This window comes from Artibeus jamaicensis, unplaced genomic scaffold (genome assembly GCF_021234435.1).
Source record: "Artibeus jamaicensis isolate MK-2021 breed Jamaican fruit bat unplaced genomic scaffold, CSHL_Jam_final contig_1015, whole genome shotgun sequence".
Lineage (NCBI taxonomy): Eukaryota > Metazoa > Chordata > Mammalia > Chiroptera > Phyllostomidae > Artibeus > Artibeus jamaicensis.
In genome coordinates, this window is record NW_026521194.1 from 8,806,351 (window position 1) to 8,820,523 (window position 14,173).

General features: G+C 55.5%; 1 protein-coding gene across 2 annotated transcripts; it reads right to left on the reverse strand.

Annotated features, from left to right (window-relative positions):
• Positions 1–7,822: 7,822 nt before the first annotated feature.
• On the reverse strand, positions 7,823–13,491 carry CTDSP1 (CTD small phosphatase 1). Of its 2 annotated transcripts, none has more exons than XM_053669742.1 (7): positions 13,141–13,491; positions 11,532–11,680; positions 11,276–11,380; positions 11,107–11,163; positions 10,330–10,422; positions 10,023–10,208; positions 7,823–9,484 (listed from the first exon to the last, which is right to left on the reverse strand). In XM_053669742.1, exons 1-7 carry the CDS (start codon positions 13,205–13,207, stop codon positions 9,356–9,358), a joined length of 786 nt encoding a protein of 261 aa, XP_053525717.1. In that variant the 5' UTR covers positions 13,208–13,491; the 3' UTR covers positions 7,823–9,355. The 2 variants fall into 2 exon arrangements, with proteins under 2 accessions (XP_053525717.1, XP_053525747.1); XM_053669772.1 differs by having other exon boundaries at positions 11,276–11,377; positions 13,141–13,490.
• Positions 13,492–14,173: the final 682 nt, after the last annotated feature.

The window sequence follows — 14,173 nt, forward strand, 5'->3', positions numbered from 1 at the left end:
CCCCTGAGAGAGAAAGAATAGGTGAGGGGGTGGGGCAGCAGGTGCCTGCCAGGTCCGTGGGAGCCGGGAGCCCAGTGACAGCCTGATAGCCAGAGCCCGCAGTGCCTCACCCTGGGCTCCAGGGAGAGCTCCCAGGGACGGGGTGCCTTTCCGCCCAGGGCCCGGGCCCTCACCGCAGGTGGAGAGCCCTGACCAGGGGAGGTGCCTCCTCCCACCAGCCCCGGGGGAGGAGGCTTGGCAGTCGTCCCTCCTTCTCTGGGGGAAGGCTTACTGGGCAAGGGAGCCCTAGACCCAGGGATGCAGGGCCAGGGGCCCATACTTGGGGTCCCTCCAAGACAGATGGGACCCTGACACCCCTAGAGGTCTTTAGTACTTGGCATGACAGTTGCTCAGAGGGGGCATGAGTGTTCTTTGCCACTCACTCCCCGCCACCAAAGCTTCAGGCTCCACCTGGAGTTTTTATGAGCTACCATAAACCACTGCCTTTGGACTCTGCATGCCACCCTCTCCCGGCAGCAACGGCTTCCTCTCCGGCTCCTGATCCAGGGGCCCCATCTCATCCAGGATGGGACAGGAGCGCAGGCTTCTCAAGTACGGAAGTTGGCTTTGCCCACAAATTCAGCATCAAGGGCAGCTAGCTGCCTTCCAGCCTCCATCCCTGCAGAAATTCTCTGGCCTGCCACCTGTGAACTCGGGTTGGAAGGTGAACTGCAGTGGGCTGGGGGAGGGCAGCCCCTCCTCCTGACCACACCTTCCTGAGTTCTGGAGAACAAATGTTGTGTGTGTGAACATGTGTGTGTGTGCATGCACAGTTTGCTGAGAGGAATAAACACAATATAGATGCTATTTTGTTTTTTTTAAATAACACCCTTATGCTTTGGCCAGTGTGGCTCAGTTGGCTGGAGTGTCATCCCATAACTGAAAGGTTGTAGGTTCGATCCCCGGTCTAGGCCAGTAAGATCCCTGCCCGTTTGATCTCTGGTCCGGGCACGTATGGGAGGTGACCAGTTGGTGCTTCTCTCTCACACTGATGTTTCTCTCTCTCCCTTCTTCTCCCTCTAAAAACAGTGAAAAAAAATCCTTAAATGAGGGTAAAAAATTTTAAATAACACCCTTTTTTTGTGAATAAAAAGAAGTATGTATTCATTCAATTATACAAACAGGCAAAAAAGAAAGAAGAAACTCGCCTACGATTCCACTACAGAGGTAATCTGCAGATAAATTACCCCTAGAGTTTTGTGGTATTTCGAGCCATTGTTCAGTTCATAAGCTGTGTGTGTACTATACACATGTAATGGCCATCGACGGGTCCATTGGTCCATCTGCATATATATTTTTTCTATTACATGTTATTTTGCAACTTCTTTTTTTTTGCAAAGATTTAACTAATTTATTTTTACAGAAAGGGGAAGAGAGAAAGAGAGGGAGAGAAACATCAATATGTGATTGTGTCTCATGTTGCCCCCACTGGGGACCTGGCCTACAACCCAGGCATGTGCCCTGACTGGGAATCGAACTGGCAACCCTTTGCTTTGCAGTAACTTCATTTTAATTGTCCCATGGCAATCCATGAGATAGCATAGTTTATGTAAACAACAGCTCATTGTCAGACTTCCAAAGTATATCCAATTATTTGGTGCTACAAGGAATGCTGTATTAAGTATTCTTATCGCTAAATCTTTGCTATTAGATTGCATCCATTATTATTTCTTTAGGATAAACTCCTAAAAATGGGATTGCTAGGTCAAGGTGTGAATAGAAAAATTGCTGTTTAGGAAAGCTGCATTAGTTGGTAGTCCCGTGTTCAGGACAGGAGACTGCCTGCTTCTCCACCAGCCCTGGGCTCCGGCTCTTAAGAAAATCTCAGTTTGAGTGTCAGAAAGGAAATCAGCATTGTGTTGAGATTATACATATAATATATATACATCATACATATATATATATATATATATATATAAAACCAGTGGGATAGACTATTTTAAAGTGTATTTACTGGCTATATCTTCTTTTGTAAATTTTTAAGTAGTTCATTGAGTTGTCTGTGTTTAATATATTAAGGTTGGTAACCTGCCTGTCATTTATGGGATTCTCTACTGCACTTGGTTGCTTGCCTTTTAATTTAGCCTCAGGATTTTTTGGCAGAACCTTTGTTTTTAAAAATTGTTTTCAATTTTCTATTACAAAGATGTCAAAAATAGAAGAGTATAGAAGTAATAGAAAAATAGTACAACAACAAACACCCATAGAATCAAGAATTCTCATTTGCCGTGTGTGTATATGTGTTTGAAAGTTGCAGTTATTGCTGTAGCCCAAAATATTTAGTTTAGCCCCCAACTGAGAATGGCCACATTCTCCTTCATAACTGCGATCTGATTTTTACCTGAGAACGTTACCAATGATTTGTAATATCATCTCTCCCGTCTGCAGTCAAATTTCTCAAACTGTCCTCACAAGGACTTTAAGAGCTGCTTTTACTGATTCATGATCAAGTCGAGATCATGCCTTTACTTTGATTGTTACATACCTTCTGTATTTTTTAATATCTAGAACAGGTCCCCAGCTTTTGTCTACAGCAGTGACTTACTTGAGTCAAGGTCAGTTGTTTATTTTTTACAATTTTTCCCATTATTTATATATTTTTAAAACTATTTTAAAATTGATTTTAGAGAGAAGGTGAGGGAGGGAAACATCCATGTTAGAGAGAAACATTGAGGTTGCCTCTCATACGGGCCCTGACCAGGGAGGAAATGGTAACCTAGGTTTGTGCCTTGACTGGGAGTCGAACCCATGACCTTTTGATTTTCAGGATGACACTCCAACCAACTTAGCTACACCAGCCAGGGCAAGCATTGTTGTCTTGTAGAATGTTTGTTGGCACTGCAGATTTGTGCATTATTTAATTTGTTCCTCTTCCTCCTATATTTCTCACTAACTGAAAGGATCGATAAATTCTGGTTAGACGATTTTTTTCAAGAATTCTTGAAAAGGGCCCTGGCTGGTGCGGCTCAGTGGATTGGGCCATGCTGGGGACCGCTCCGCCTGGTTTCAGGAATTGTAACTGCCTCCCATGGCTAAGGATGAGTGAGCGACCTCTGGAATGCGAGCCACAGGAGACAAAAGCTTGTCTCTGGTAGTGAATGCTGCCTCAGTTTCCTCCCTGCCCCCAAAGCATGGTCGGAAGTCAGAGACAGGTAAGACCCCTCAGAGGAGGGGCAATCTAAACCAGACTCGATCACTTGGGAGGCCACCATGGAAGGACCCGGGAGGCTGCGACAAAGAGGGAGCAATGGACCCTTGCCCCCCACCCCCGCTATGTGACAAAACCCGAGTCTCCATGTTCTGTGGGAGAAGAGCTTCCTGGCTCTAATCCACTTAAGCCTGAAAACCTGATGGAGAGGGGTGCAGCTCCTTGCCTTGCTAGAGTGGATTTGAGGGGGGGGGGGATCTGGCATCACAAAGAATTCCTGAAAAACCTGTGAAACCTGATCTGCTAAGAGTGCTTTCATTCATATGTTAAGGGTCTGAGCAGGAAACCCTAAAATTTCTGCAAACTCCCTTCCTGACAGACTGACTCAGACTAAGCCCTCAGATTTCTTTGAAATGTTATCTACTGTTTGATCCTTGCTGCTCTGTACTCCTGTGTACTACAACCCAATAAGAACTCCTGGAGGAAGGGGCTCAAGGCTTTTTTTCCTCGGAGAAACTGGCTACCTCTCCTCCCCAAGCAGATCATGTCTTGGTAGTGTTTACTTTCATCCATGGCAGATGGGGGGACTTGCAGGAAAAGTCACCCCCAAAGGCACGAGCTTGTGAACCAAAGGGTCACCAGTTCATTCCCAGTCAGGGCACATGCCTGGTCACAGGCCAGGTCCCCGGAGGGGGGCGTGCGAGAGGCAACCACACACTGACGTTTCTGTCCCTCTCTCTCTTCCTTCCCCTCTAAGAATACATACATTTAAAAAATCTTTTAAAAAAAGAATACTATAAAAGGGCCAGCCCTTCTCAAACTGTACTATTGTAAGAATCACCTGGGAACCTCTTTGAACTCCAGCATCTGATTCAGTAGGTCTGGGTGGGGCTGGCAGTCTGCATGACTGACAAGCTCCCAGCTGAGGCTGCTGTGCCCGCTGGTCCTCAGACCACACTCTAAGTAGCACCAGCAAGAGTGATGCTGCGCACTTCCGGTCGCATCACGTGGTGGTGGGCGGTGTGTTGTCAGGTTGCCCCAGGGTGAGTGACTGGAGTTTGCGCTCTTGCTCACTGCCAGGGATTCCCGCTTACAGGCACACTCCCCTCTCTGCGATCAGAAGTCATCTTGGGGTGACAACTCGGCACTGGCAGTACAAACGTTTTTAATTCTTTATTTACCACTTTCTACTTTTCTCATTTCATCATTACTTTTCCAACCTGTTTTCCCTACAGTGTCTCTTTAGCTCACGGCTGGACCCTAGTGCCTGGGGTAGAGTAGGCAGGCAATGACTGAAGGAAAGACATGTAATTTGAGTTCTGTGTAATGTTATGTTCAGAAAGTTGACGGTGTCTTTCTTATTTTAAACTGATTTTTATCCTCTTAAATTAATCAATGCACTTGGTAAAATAATTCAAAAGATGAACAGATGTATAATAAAAATGGACCTTTCCCTTCTTGGGTGGATTCCACCCAGCCCCCCAGCTCTGCTGCCCAACATTAGCCACAGCGCCCATATCTTGCTCCCTACTGGAGTGCAAAACAGTATATATGTGTATCTATTTTTATAGTGCTCCTTAGTGGCAGTACACCAGTGCCATTGTTAGGAATCTTGCTGTTTCATTTACTTGTCCACCTTGGGGATCGTTCTGTATCTACCTGGATAGTTCCACGTCACTGTTTTCCATACTGCAGGATGTTCTTGAACGGTTTTCTTCGGCTCCGCCGAGGAAGAAATGCCAGTCAGCCACCAAGTTAGGCAGTACAGAGCTGTATTGGGGTTTGCACACCCGGGCGAGTTTCCCCAGTCCGCAGAGTGGGGCCGGGGAAGTCGCACCCAAGCAGGGAATGTGGCAGGGTGTTATTTTGGTTGGCTCTCTTCCTCTCGTGGTGGTGGGTGGTGTGATCGTGGGAGCTGGGGATTGGTCCCCTTTGAACAAAGCGGCAATATATCATTGGTTGTTCTCCTCGGGCTCAGGTTGCTATGCGGATAAAGCCCGCCCTTTCGGCTCTCTGGTTTGACGTCGTCTTTTCCGGGTTGTTGTTCAGCCGCCATTTTGGGTTGTAGTTTAGCTGCCATTCTGTCCTACCCCGCCCATCCTACGAGTTCTCAGGCATAGAGAGCAATATTTATTTAACCAGCCCTCATTGATGGACATGGGTTATTTCAAGCCTTTTGCTATTACAAACAAGGATGCAGTTAATACCTGGATACATACAAGGTCATGTGTATACACATTTTATTTACAGCATAAATTCCTAGCGGTGGAATTGCTGGATCAAAGACTTTTGAATTTTAAAAATATTTTTGGAAAAACAGTATTGTCAAATCGCTCTCCACAGAGGTTGTACCAATTTACACTCCTGCCAACTGTTGTACTGTATCAGATGACTGTTCCACCTGCTGTGTGTGTGTAACAGGCAAATAGTATCTGCTTTATACTGGTCCTGGGTAGAGACATTTTCACAGCTGACATTTCCAAAGCCTGCCTCCCTCCCCTCCCACCACTGTCCCCAGAGCCAACCAGCCACAGCTTCCTGCCAAGTTTATCTCCTATCTCACAGCCATCCTTCCTTCTTCTCTTCTCACTCTGCTTCTATGCCCCGGTTCAGTCTTCAGCCCCCATCCTCCAAGGCTGCAGTTTCCCAGTGATGTCTCTAATCCCCTACCCGTGTTTTAGCTTCCAATGTGAACCGACGCTGCCAGGATTGAGCACACCTCTCTCCTGTTTGGTGTCCCTTCAAGGCACCCTCTGCAAGAAAAAAGGCGACTGCCTTGGTCTGTCTCTAGATCTGCATTATCCAGACCCTCCTGCCTTCTGCAGCGTCATCGCCCATGCTCTCGCTGTGCACAGTTCCAAAATTGTTGTCATTCCCCACACTCGCTTCTCTGGCAGGCTCCTGGCTCTCTGACTGCCTTTTGGGTGCATCTCCTCACCGCCAACACCCAGACCTCTCCTCCTTCCCAAACTCCTCTTAGCTGCACCTCCTCGAGATGCATTTTCCAAAACCACGGGCATCCCAGGCAGGGTGGGGTGTCCCCCTGTGCTCCAGGCCTTCCATTTTTTCTTCTGCACATTTGCAGCATTTCAGGTTTCAGATAGTCTGCTCAGGCGTCCTTCTGCACACTTGGGTATGAGTTCCTTGACAGCAGAGGCATACCCTAGTCATGGTGTGTCCCCAGTCCTGGCAACATGCCTGGCACACAGGAAGTGCAGATATATGTGGTCAAGTCTTATGTGGGTGAAGCATGTGTGGGTGGTGTGGGGAAAGACTGACTGCGGGCTCATTCAAAGTTGGGAGCCCTGGTGACTCCCTGGCCTATGTGGGCCCCTGGGATGCAAATCTGGGGCACTGGTAATTTGCATGGAGATCAGGAAATCCAGTAGGACCTGGAGGAGGACAAGGGCAGAGGCAGGTTGACTGGGTATTAACCCTGGCAAAGGCTCTGAGGCTCCAGCTCACACTGGATGGAGCTGATGGGACTGAGCGAGGGCACTAAAGGTTCTCTTCCCAGGTCGGTACTTCCCGGCGCGCTTCCACCAGGGAAAAGGAGAGGGGAGCGAGCGAGGGGAAAGGGGCGGTATCATGTACCCGGTAGGCCATCCTCGGGAACTCCGGGGAGTGACTGGGGCGCCAGGAGGCAGGCTCGAAGCTGTATTTACACGGGGGTGAGTGTGGGAGGGGTAGCCGAGTTGGAGATGGGGAGACAGGGATCAACTGTTGGGATGAGCAGATCTCCTCCCGTGTGCATGGGCAGGGTGGGGGGTGGGAGGAGTTGCCCCCCCCACACCCCACAGGAGTGAATGAGAGGCGTCCATCTTTCCAGCCGCTGGTGTTGGGGTGGGGACAGGCTGGGGGCGGGCAAGGCGGCCCACAGTGACGGAGAGGTCTCTAGTGGCCACCGTGGGAAGCCGAAGAGGGCGGATCTCGGCGGGTGGGCCGGGAGGGTACTTCCTGCCAGGGCCCGGGGCTGCCCAGTTTTGCAAAGGAAGTGCTGCCAAGGCCGGAGGGGAGGGGGCAGGAAGTGGGCCGGAGGCTCTTGCAAGGGCGCGGCCAGCGGGAGGCCACCAGGGTGGGGGTGGAAGGGAGCAGAGAGAACAGGACCCGGCATCCGTCCCCACCCAGTCTCCCCAGAGTCCCTGAAGCTTCGGCCTGCCAGCCCTTCCCACCACACCACCAGGGAGGCCCACGTCGTTCAAAGTTCGTGTGTTTGGAGTTGAACTTGGCCTCTCTAACTCGTCCTGCTCCCCACCTCCACTCTTTGGGGCCTCAAGAACTCCTACCCTATACTCGGAGCAGAGACCACACCCCTCTTGTCTCCAAATACCTTCCTGGGGCCTCCTCTAGGGACGCATTTCTAAGCTTTAGAACTAATCTTATGGAGTCCTCCAAGTGCAGGCATTTAATAAATTCCTCGGGGTGCCGATCTCCATTTTGCAGATCAGATAACTGAGGCTGAGAGAAGTATGAAAATTAAACAGTACTCCTGCACTCTCACGCTTGAAGCCCCGGGGAAATAGGGCAACCTTCACTGTAGTCCTCCTCCCTCCCAAGGGTTCGAACTGGGGCATGGCTTCACGGGACAGTCACTGCCACACTGCACCACTCCCACTAATAATCACAGAGGCAGGGTGGGGGTGTTGGCTTCCTCTTTAGTTCTCATCGCACCGAGGGGCTCTCCATCACAGAGAAGGCACTTAAATGGGAGGGTCCCTGGATTCAGACTAGCCATGTCCTCCCTCCCACCCCCAGCTCTGGGAGGGGGGGCAATAAACATGTCCATTTGACACTCCCCTTGGCATGGGCATGTGGGTCCCCTTACTGTTAGGTAGGTCCTTGGGAGAGCCCAAGGCCTTGACCTCCAGGCTCAGCGTTTGGGGAAGGGACTCCAGGTACAGGAGCCAGAACTGGAAGGCAGGTCATCCTGGGAGCAGCCCTCAGCCAGCAGGATGAGGCAGGGGGCTGCAGAGGGTGGGTTGGCACAGAGGAGGGGTATAGCTTGGCAGGAATATGCCTGAACCCCACAAGGGTCCCACCTCCTGCAGACCCCCTAAAGGCACAGGTGAAATACAGGGTGGGTGGCAGAAACACCGTTAGGTGGTGCAGAGATCCCCTAACACCCACTTAGCTGGTCGCCCTAGCACAGGCTGGGCACAGAGCAGGTGCTCAGTAAATGTGTTTTGAATGAATGAATGACTGAATGAATGAAGTTAAGAGGATGTGGGGGACAGAGAACAGGGCCTGGGGCCCCTTGGCCCAGCTTGTTTCATCCAGAAAATAGCAGATGAAAAATGTAAAAATCCTTTCCCTCCCTCCCCACAATTTATGGGCCCAGGAAAGGGGTGAGGAAGGGGTATCTCTACCCCAACCCTCCCTCTAAAAACCTATATACACATATACATATTTATATGGCACCACAAAGGGGTCCTGCCTATTCACCACACTCGGAGCTGGGGGAGCCAGGCCCCAGGGCCTTGGGTGGGCAAAGTAGGCAGGAGGGGTCAGGGCTTAGGTGATTCGGGGAGTGGCCCTCAGCCACTGAGCCCAGAGAAGCTGGACTCTAGGTCCCGAAGGACAGACCCCTGCTGCCTTCACAAGTGGTAACAGATCCTCTCCCCTCCTGCCCACCCTCCTAGGTGGAGGTGGAAGGATCTCTATCAGTCCCCACAGAGGCGGTGGGAAGACTGGTTCCTCCCCCAACAGCAGCCTGGAGGCTGTTCAGGCAAGAGCTGACCTGACCGGGCCCTTGGAAAACCAGGCGGGGAAGACGGCTCTACACAAGGCACTTGGATGTCCGCCATTCCCGGGCTGGGGGCCCAAGGCACAGGGCAGCAGGACCCCTGCCCCCTCCCCCAAGCAGAACCGGAAAGGGCCGAGGGGCCCATTTGGCAGCAGAGAAACAGGGCAGCACAGAAAAAAAGGGGGAGCAGCACACAGGGCTCCTCAGGTCCCCCAAGAAGAGGGAGGAAGTTCTAAGGCACTGACACAGGGACCCAGGGTCTCTGTGCAGCCTGCTACCCCTTCGCAGCCTGGCCAGGCTGGTAGGGAGACGCCCACTTCCCCCTGGCACTGAGGTGGCGAGGCCGCTGGGTTTTCTTAAGGAAGAGTCCACGTGTGAAGGGTGTAGGTGTGGTCGGGGGCAGGTCCTGGCCCCAGGGCACCTCACTAGCTGCCAGGCCGTGGCTGCCTGAGCACCGTGTACACGTCGTCCACTCGGCTGAGCTGCTCGAAGAAGGGCAGGAGGTCGTGGAGCTCTGTGTCGCTCATGTTGTCAAACCACGAGGCCACCGGCACCTGGGCAGATGGGTGTAGGGTCACCATCCTGGACGCAGAACATGCAGGCCATCCCTCAGCTCCCACTGCTCGGTGGCTGACTGCTGGAGGCCCCTTACCCACAGCGTTCAGACATTTTGACAGCAGCCTCCAGTAAATTACGTTTGCATGTGTAACAAAGCAACAATTCTACGAAATGATACTTTACCTGTGTGTGCAAAGCACTCGGATAGTCCTATTTTATTTCTTTTTTTTTTTAATCCCAACTAGGACCCACTACATTATTTCTGTGAGTCACTAACTGGTCACAGGTAGCACCTTAAAAAACTGCAGCCACTCCAATGCCCAGCCGGGACCCCAGCCCCCCCAACACAGGCTGGATGCACTGAATGGGTCAGTAAAGCGTGGGGCCAGTGGACAGAGGTCAGTGAGAGGACAGGAGGAGAGGAGAGCGCTAGGCCTGGGACACTGCCCAGCTTAGGAATGGGGAAGGGGACACAAATGGACCGACCCCTTTCTTGGGTCCCAGTCCCCTGTCTGGGTCCTGCAATGCACTCACGGCGTTGTCTGGATGGAAGACGTAGGAGGCAGGGGAGTTGTCCAGGATGAGCACCCGCCGCAGGTCTCGGCCCAGCCTGCTCAGGTCCTTCACGTAGTTCCCGCGGTGGAAGACACATGATTCACGGAACAGCCGTGCCCGGAAGGCCCCCCACTTGTCCAGGAGGTCAGCTACTGGATCTGCATACTGCAGATGGAAGGTGAGTCATCTGAGGCCAAGGGTGACCCAGAGGTCATTGCCCAGAGGCCGCACGCTGGAGGGGAGGGCGGGGCTGTCCCAGGAGCATTTCAGAGGGTGTGGGGCTCACCTTGGCCAGGCTGGCAGTGAACAGCACGCATTCAAAGAGCTCGCCCATTCGCTGCAGGAACTCGTCCACGTAGGGCCGCTTCAGCACGTAGACCTGGGGGGTGGGCCAGTGAGGGGACTGCGGGCTCACAGGCAGTAGGGGGTAGGGGGTGACAGGGGGCCGGGAGGGAGCCAGTGAAGGAAGCGGAAGAGCACAGGGAGCAGGCTGGTCCCAGGCCCTGCGGAGCTGGGTGGGGCAGGGTGGGGTGGGGGAGTGGGGTGGGGGGTTCTCCACTTGGCCAGCCCCCCAAACTGCTGCTGGGAAACCACCGCCCTCTCCCAAGAGGATCAGAATGAACCTCCAACTTCCAGGCTCCCGGCCCTGCCTCAAGGGGAATCACTAATTCCCAGGCTCTTCCCCCACCATGGCCTCAGCCAAATGCAGGGGCCTGGGGCAGCCCCCTCACCCCAAGGCCGCAGGGCACCGGCTCCCGAGCCAAGTAATGGAGAATAGGCTGGATGGCACACAACCTATCCTGAATTACTTGAACTGGGTCCCGGGCAAGGTGGGGTAAGGGGATGCCAAAAAAAAAAAAAAAAGAAAGAAAACCCACTCCCTGCAGGCCTTGGAATCAAGTGCCTGAGGGTCTGTGTGACCTTGGACGAGTCACACCCTCTCTGGGCCTCAGACATTCCACATCTATCAGAGACCTCTATGGAGCTCTCTGGACTGGTGGGGAGAGCCTGTCAGAATGGCAGACGCTAAGCCCACTGCCTCCCCCAATACCCAGCCCCTCACCTGGTGGACAACCCCATCGATCTCCACAGGGATGATGAAGTCAGCATTGTTCACTGGCTATGGGGGAAAAGAGTGGCTGGAGCTGGGGAGAGCCCTGCCCAGACCGCCCTCCCGGGCCAGAGCAGGCCTCTCAGAAACCCAGGGCTGGGGGCTGCTGGGCAGGGCCCACCTTGAAAGAGCTGTGCACCAGGGTCTCGTCCAGGTCGATGACCACGCAGATCTTGTCTGAGTCCTGGGGTTTGGCCTCCGGGAGCAGATACTGGACTGGGGTCTGCTGTGGGGATGAGCGGGGCTAGCTGAGGGCTTCTCTCCCGCACCCCAGTTATTTCTCCTGCAGGCAGGCCAGGAAAAACCCTTTCTCCCAAACCCCCTCTGGAGTGAATGAGCCCAGGGGCCCTTGCAGCCCTCACTTGGCCACTACACACCTTGGGAACAGCTCCGTTTTCCTCCACGAGCAGGGGTGACCCACTGTGAGTGGACAGGGCCTCCCCATCATCCCGGCAGACACAGCAGAAGAGTGAGTGGAGGATGCCCCGGCTCCGGGGCTTGTGAGAAGCTGATGACTTCTGCTCACCTACGGCAGGGAGGTCCAAGATGGGGGCATGCACACTGGCCTGCAGAGGCATGCACCTATGCCCAGGTGCCAGCCCCTGGGCTTCGAGGTTCTCACTATACCCCCTTCATTGAGGGAGACACACTCGGGGGGCTCCAGGCTGCCCCTCTGCTCCCCCACAAGTTATTCCGGGGGGTATACAGATGCGTCCCCATTAGGAGTGGGCGGGCTGGAGGCGGGTACCAAGGCTGCTATCTCTTCCCACCTCCATCACCGCTGAGAAATCAGCCCCACTGGGGGCTCCTCCTAACACCTACCTTACCTGAGCAGGCCCTGCTCAGTTGGGACCAGGACAGTGGCGGCCTGGAGCACCCTCCTGCCCTCCTTTATACCCTCAGGGCCCTGAGAGTCCAAAGTCCTCATTGAGGCTGGACAGAGAAACAGCGGGTGGACTTGGGGCCAGTGTCCTGCAGCCATCTGCCTGGCCACCACAGCCTCCTCCTCCTCCTCCACCCCCGCCCCGCCTCACCCCAAACTCCAACCTAGAGCCGGGTATCCGCCGGCTGATTGACAGGACCATTCTCCACCTGGCCCGGGGTCCTCGCCCTCAGGGCAGGGGGAGCTAGGCTCAGGCCAGAGGTGGGCAGACCTGAAAGGACTTCCTAGCCTCTGATGTCCACACGGGGACAGGGAGGGGCAGACCTCCCGCTCAGGCCCGCCAGCCCCGGGGGCCCGCCAGCCCCGGGGTCCCGCCGCCGTGAGAGGCGCGCTTCCCGGGCCGGGACTAGTGTGCACAGGCCTGGCGCCCATGGGCCTGCATCCGGGACGCCGCGTGCCTGGCCCAAAGCACGGGTCTCCCCGCGGGCGGGCGCGCTGACGACTCTCAGAAGTAGTTGCTCCCCTCTGTGCGCCTAGGGGCCCGGCGCTTCCACGGCCGACGCGGAAGTTTGTGGGGAGCGCGGCCGGCCGTGTGTTGGCGGGAGATCCTTCCAACCCTCCCCAGCCCACTGTCACCTCGCACCCCTCCCGCGACCCGACCAAAGCCGAGGCCCTGGGTGGGTGGGTGGGTGGGGCGGAGTCTCCGCGGGTGGCCCGAAGGCGCCCTCTTTCACCGCCCTCCACCTCCCAGCCCCTGGGGCGCCCATGGCGGGGGTGGGGGAGGAGAAGGCAGTTCTCCGGCATTGCGCACTGCCAGCCCGGGAGACCCTGAAGGCGCCCCATTTCTACCTGTGCCTCCGCGTCCCCACTTTGAGCAGTCGGGAGCGCCCGGGACGCGCCAGACCCCGCCCCGCGTTTCTGAGCCTCCCCGAGTTCAAACTCTCCCCGCTCCCTCAGGCTGGGAGCTTCGAGCCCCGCCAAGGCAGGCGACCCGGGCGGCGGGTGGCGGCGGCGGCGGCGGCGGCTGCCCCGGGGAGGGTCCGAGGCCCTCCCTCACCCCGCCCGCGGCGCCCCTCCGCGGCCCCTTCCGCTGGCCCCTGTACCTTTGCCCCGTAGCGGGCCCCGTGCCTCCTCCTTGCTGATCTGAGTAATGACGGCGGAGCTGTCCATGGGGCCGGGCGTGCTCCGCTCCGGCCGGACTCTGGCCCCGGAGCCCGGCCTCCCCCCCGGCTCGGGCCGGAATCGGGGCGCGGGGGGGAGGGGAGGGGTGGGAGGGAGGGATCCCCGCGAGCTTCGGAGGGGAGGGGAGCCAGGTTCTTAGAGGGAGGGGGAGGGAGGGGGCGCGGAGGAAACTTTGTTACAACATGGAGTTTCCTCCCCGCGAGGCGGATGCAAACATGGAACCCGGGCGCCGTTTCAAGGCTCCCCCTTAAAAGGGCAACGGCTTCGGCGTGACCAGGACTCGGCCGAGGCTTTCATCACTTCTGGGGCCGGCGCGCCTCGGCGGGCGGGCGGGGAGGCGGGGCCAGCCCGGTTCCTGCCCCGCTGGGGGGGGGGGGGCGTCGCCGCCCTGCCCACCGCCCGCGGCGGGAGCTTCTGCGGCTGCGTGGCAGGACCTGCGCCCGGCCCTCTGTTCCTTGTCACCCGCACCGTGGACTGCGGGCGGGCGCTGTGGCTTCATCCTTTCGAGTTCGGGGACAAGCCGCCGCGTCTCGGTTTTCTCTTCACGGAAATGGGGATAACATTCTCTGATTAAATCGTGAGCAACCGGTGGCCTTTTTCTCCCTCCAAGTGACTGTGCTGATCCACACAATTGTGCTCTTGACCGGACTGTACCGTCGACACCCACCGCAGTCTTGGGGCCAGGTGACCCGTATTTTTGTAAAGCGGTAAAATTCCAACTCTGCCCCAGGAGGTCCCTGCCCACCTCTTCCAACTGCCTCCCCTGGCGCCCCGCACAGGACTGTCCCGGTGCCCACGCCATCACCTGGTGTGCCCGCCAGGAGGCGCCCGCGTCCGCGCTCTTCCCTCTGCCTGGAACCCTCTTCCTACGCCTTTGCGCTGCCAAATACCACCGACCTCGATGAAAAGCCACTGTCTCCGAGAGGCCTTCCCAGACGCGGTCCTGTACGCACA

Coding starts and splice junctions, on each gene's coding strand:
- CTDSP1 (XM_053669742.1), bottom strand. CDS start 13,207: ATGGACAGCTCCGCCGTCATTACTCAGATCAGCAAGGAGGAGGCACGG. Junction 10,423..11,106: donor TCGATGGGGTTGTCCACCAG/GTGAGGGGCTGG, acceptor CCCACCCCCCAG/GTCTACGTGCTGAAGCGGCC. Junction 9,485..10,022: donor TCTTCCATCCAGACAACGCC/GTGAGTGCATTG, acceptor CCATCTGCCCAG/GTGCCGGTGGCCTCGTGGTT.